At 37.7% G+C, this 5,235-nt stretch overlaps 1 protein-coding gene across 2 annotated transcripts in view; it reads right to left on the reverse strand.

The window, feature by feature from the left end:
• LOC111873634 (condensin-2 complex subunit H2) overlaps positions 1-4,464 on the reverse strand; it is a 25,769-nt gene extending 21,305 nt beyond the window's left edge. Inside the window, exons 1-4 of one of the 2 annotated variants that reach the window (XM_023868535.2) lie at positions 4,322-4,464; positions 3,383-3,530; positions 2,467-2,589; positions 1,155-1,336 (exon numbers count right to left, since the gene is read on the reverse strand). In XM_023868535.2, coding sequence (XP_023724303.1) covers positions 1,155-1,336; positions 2,467-2,568 — 284 coding nt within the window. In that variant the 5' untranslated portion in view covers positions 2,569-2,589; positions 3,383-3,530; positions 4,322-4,464. The remainder of the gene's footprint in view (positions 1-1,154; positions 1,337-2,466; positions 2,590-3,382; positions 3,531-4,321) is intronic. The other variant, XM_023868534.2, reaches the window with a different exon arrangement.
• Between the last annotated feature and the right edge of the window lie 771 nt (positions 4,465-5,235).

Consider the following 5,235-nt stretch of genomic DNA (forward strand, 5'->3'; position numbering starts at 1 on the left):
TTGCTGATTGTTCGGATACACTGATACCGAAAGTCACAGTGATGAGGATGTCTTTTATTCACAACGTAATTTTGTGACAGTCTGACACTGACTTCCTGACTCCACTGACTTCAGTACAAAACAAAAATGTAACCCTGAAAGCACAGTCCGCCACTGACTCACAAGCTGATAATTCAGACACTCACTAAACACGTCACACTTCCTTGAGAGCTACAGAAGCAGTGATCTGCCCGCACAGAGGAATGTTGGGTCAGCTTTTCTGTGAAGAAGCTTCCACTCTGTTTGGCTGACCAAGTCACAAACAGTCTTACCTACATGTAAACGAAATCGAACCCAGTGCCATGATGAAGGGTTTTATTGTTCAGAGCCAACAACTGGACCTCTGACTTGAACTTGCGTGGGTTTGTTTTGGTTTCAAACTCAAGGTCTAACCGTCAGCACTTCTAAAGTGAGCACGTGTCTTGCGTCCAGTATACTGGACTTTCGGCATCTTTGAGGTCACAGGTACCGTCTGGTATACCGGACTTTCGGTCGTTAAAGGTTAAACAGAATAACCTAAAAGTTGACAGTTCTTCTCAGGGGGTCGAGACTTGTTTTACACTGAATCTGCAGCGACTGGCACTTAACTCCCTCATAACAGATGTACTGAATGAATACATGCACTAGGAACTCCAAAGCCTACATTTTTGTATTTATTTCTTATTTTTTGTGTCACTGTCCAGTATATGACAGAGAAAGGAATTCATAATTGCACTACTATTAAGAGAACTAGAATACTGCTCCGGATCACACCAAGTTTTTCAAGGGTCACATCAGGCCAATATGTGAGATTTGCAGTTCTCATGGCGGTAGCTATGAAGAATCCATCTTGTGAAACATGAAACCATATCACCTGATAATCATTACCAATGTTTTGGAGGACACAGCTGCCTCCCCCTCGAGGGTAAAAGAGTGAATCGAACATGGGAAAAATGATATGGATGCAGGGAGAGGGAAAAGGTTTCTCCAAAATGTCACATCACACCCCAGAAGGAAGTGATCTTCTGCCCTGTAGGTTTCACAAAGCTGTGTATATGAATGAATAAACAGGGCCAGATGTCAATGCTTCAGGAATCCCCACCATTAAATAAAGAAGTAGCATTCTTTTAACTTACTTATTCATTCTTAACACCTCCAACACTTCGTTCATGAATTGCCATAAGTAATCCACATTTAAAGCATACACCTTGGTGGTCTGCTCAACCATTAGACCTGCCTGAACAAAATTAATAGCAGTCAGACCTAGACTGTCATCTTTCGAGAGCTCCTCGATACACTTCATGTACTCATCCAGGTACTGAAACAAAGCAGTAGACAGTTAAATACCAGTCTGTATTTCAGCATCCTGTTGCATATCTTTAATTAAATGTCATATCAAGTCCGTCCATAATGCAACAATCATTAAAATATACACCATTTAACACTAACACAACATATTTCGGCCATAGATGGCCATCCTCAGGTGTTTCAATGTGTCCAAACTGTTACTGCTTTGATGTGCACTTAAATTGTTATTTTATTGCTATCCAAGGCATGTTACTTTCCTGAAACATAACATTCTTCTCCATCTGATCACACTAACATTTGCTACAAGTTATGCAGCTCCTCATTATCCTCCTCCTCATTTTTTTTCTATTGAATATGTTACTTGACTAGTGTGTGTATTATTATTATTGTTATTATTTTAGTTGTGTGACTTACGTAATTTATCACATGTATACATCTATTATCAAAGGGACTATTTCCACATCTTAGGTTTTTTGCCTGGACAGATATATGGAAAATAAAGGAAATAAATGAATGAATGAATGAATGAATGAATGCAGTTTCTCCATCCTATCTCATTTCCTCTCTCTTAGGTCCAAATATTCTCTTTAGCACTCCATTCACAGACACCCTCAGTCTATGTTCCTTCCTTAGCGATAAAGTTTCTTGCTTGTTTAAACAACAACAACAACAACAACCATAATAATAATAATAATAATAATAATAATAATAATAATAATAATAGCAACAATAACGAATTCTACGACGACGATGATGATGCTTCATTTTATTTATTAAAGTGCTTGACAACAGCTGAAAAGCAAATTAGTAATACTAATAAAATAATAATAATACTTTTAAAGGCCGGAAGATGTATTTTTAGTGTGGNTATGTTCACGAGCCCTCCACTGGTCTCTATCCTGAGCCAGATCAATCCAATCCATCCTATCTCATGTTTTTAAATAACAGCTGGGAAGACAATATATTTTGAAGTAATGATAGCAACCATTTCCTGATTTTAATTTATTTGTGAATGCAACCTTCATTTGTTCCTGTTAGTCCAAAATATTTTAACTTCTCCACACTTTAAGACAATGATAAGGACCGTTATATTTCAACAGTGAATAAATTAAATTTCACAAAATAATCAAACTCTCTCACCTTTGCTATATGATCATTCCAGGTCTTTGGTAATTTGTTCAGTGGCTTCACAAGTTCTTCGATCTTTAACAAGATCCTACTGTTTACATGTTCATTCCTCATGTTGTCACAGATTCAAAGAAGCTGAAACAATGAATCGAAAGATGTGAACACTTACTTTGGAAGGTCTTATTCTGGCAGTGGTAACTTGGTAACAAGAGTATGTATCATATAAGTTACTAGTGGATGTATGTTAATCTTCTACTCAAGACTCTGTGTAATACAAAACACAATAACTTCAACTTTCTGAAAGATACACAAAAAACTCATCTCATTTTTTCATTCAAGTTTTGTAAAAAAATAATGAAACAGCTCAAATGAACTTGGTATTCAGTTCTTTCTCATGCTGTTAATATACACATAAAATAACACAATCTGAAACTCTTTATTAGAAATGTTGGTATATCTTCAAAATATGTTGTTTTTTTTTAAATTCACTCAGTGGGGGGTGGAGTCCAACTGGGTCCACTAGCCACGGCAGCCACTGATTGGCCTATTGTAGCCTAACCCAGGTGATTATGATGATGGAGAATTTGGTGGAATGAAGATTGGCAGGGGAAACTTAAGTACTCAGAGAAAACCTGCCCCAGCGCCACTTTGTCCACCACAAATCCCATCTGACCAGACCCGGGATCGAACCCAGGCTGCCGCAGTGGGAAGCCAGCAACTAACCACTTGAGCTATGGTGCAACCTTTCAAAATATGATTACTAGTTTCTTATGTATCATTCACCTCTACACTATCTTGATGTACTTTACAATGTATACTAACAAAAGCCTGCAGTTAACTTGCAAAAACAAACAGACTTTCTCATGTATATGGGCATATTCTTCCAACAGATTCAAATCTGATGACAGATTACTTTATATCAGCTTACTTTAATTTAGTTAACTGATGTTATTCCTGTTTTGAGGTGATGGCACCATGTTAAGCAAGCCATTTTGTGGCTGTTTCACAGATCCTTACTCACTCCATCTTCAAGGTGGAATTCCTTGAAGGCACATAGGCTAAGGGCAGCCCTGCCGCTGCGTATAAAAATCAATTTTACAATAAGTTTGGTGCCAGGCAATGTCACATGGATGTGCATTAAAGATGCTCAAGTCCATTACCACTAGCTACTACCATTAACTATCTCTTTTTAGTTTCATGGAGTGAGATGAGACTGAGTCCACTTGGTACATCAGTCATTAATTGGCCTAGTGTACCAGCCCAGGGATAAATGAGTATGGAGCATTTGGTGGAATGACTGGCATGCAGAATTGAAGAACCCAGAGAAAACATGCCTCCAGTGCCATTCTGTCTACCACAAATTCATCAAGATCTGTGGGAAGCCAGAGAATACTCACCTGAGCTATGGTACAACATACCCTGAACTACCTTAATCAGCTAATGAATATGAATATCATTTATGGTTAAAGAACAAAACACAAACACCATATCATAATGTTATATCACTTAATTGCTCTTGTGGCTCAGTCAGCTAATTTTTATTAATTTTTAAAACACGGGAGGAAATATTTACGAAAAATTTATTCCGATATTTCCCTTCTCAACGTATGGCAACAGTGCAGTATTCTCACAGAAAGTATCTTGAGCTACTTATGTAGACCTAACCTACGATTAACAACTCACATAAACCAACTATAAACAATTCATCCACTTTATTCGTTCATTTCGAGAGAAAGAATCAAACTTATAAAAGTGTAATATCTGAGTCTAAAATTATAAGATGACCTAAAAAGGCGACTATTCTATATAGTATAACGCTCCTGTCACTATAACTAATATCGTAACACCACCAAAATAAATTACTTACCCTTCTCAACGTATAAGTATGTTTTGACATATACAAATCATATGCGTTACAATATTTACATAACTGCTTTTTCAAATTTAATAATAGGCCATGTTTACACTTCGGAAACATCATTGGCACAGCGCTCTTCTCTTGGGTGTGTTCAGAAGTTCAGAATCTTCAGAATGTTCAGAATATTGACTACCGCTACGACCGATACCTACAACCTACAGTTTATTATCATGTAAAGACCGTAACCGATGTTTTGAGTGTATGTTGATGACGTTGATGACCCTAAAGTTGTTTGTAGTTCTGTAACGGAAATGGTTGATTTGGCATTATACAGTATAAAAGAAGCTCCTCCAAATTTCATACCTAAATACTCTAACTGCAATTATTATGTGTTTATTATTATGTTCTATATCCATCGGTGTTTAACCATGTAAGGATTTATGGAATGCTGAATAAATGAATAATCATCGGGAAACGTAAGGTTGGCCAATGTGAATTTAAGAGATGGACGACAGTTGATAGAAACGTTACGCGGGACTCTCGAAATATAAATGGAAAATGACTATCAAGTCAAGGAGGATGAGGTTTGGCAGTGTATATAGCACGAATGAGGGAGACGAGGAATGCATATAGGTTATTGGTGGGAAAGCCAAAAGGAAAGAGACCACTGGGAAGACCAAGGCGTAGGTGGGTGGATAATATTCAAATGGGTCTTAGAGAGAGAGAGAGAGTATGGGATGGTATGGATTGGATTGATATGGCTCAGGATAGGGACCAGTGGAGGGCTCTTGTGAACACGGTAATGAACCTTCGGGTTCCATAAAATGCTGGGATATTCTTCAGTAGCTGCAGAATTGGCGGCTCCTCCAGAAGAGCTCAACTCCATGAGCAAGTAAGTATATGATTATATCACCACAGAGAAC

The sequence above is a fragment of the Cryptotermes secundus genome, unplaced genomic scaffold (assembly GCF_002891405.2).
Source record: "Cryptotermes secundus unplaced genomic scaffold, Csec_1.0 scaffold678, whole genome shotgun sequence".
In the NCBI taxonomy this organism is placed as follows: domain Eukaryota; kingdom Metazoa; phylum Arthropoda; class Insecta; order Blattodea; family Kalotermitidae; genus Cryptotermes; species Cryptotermes secundus.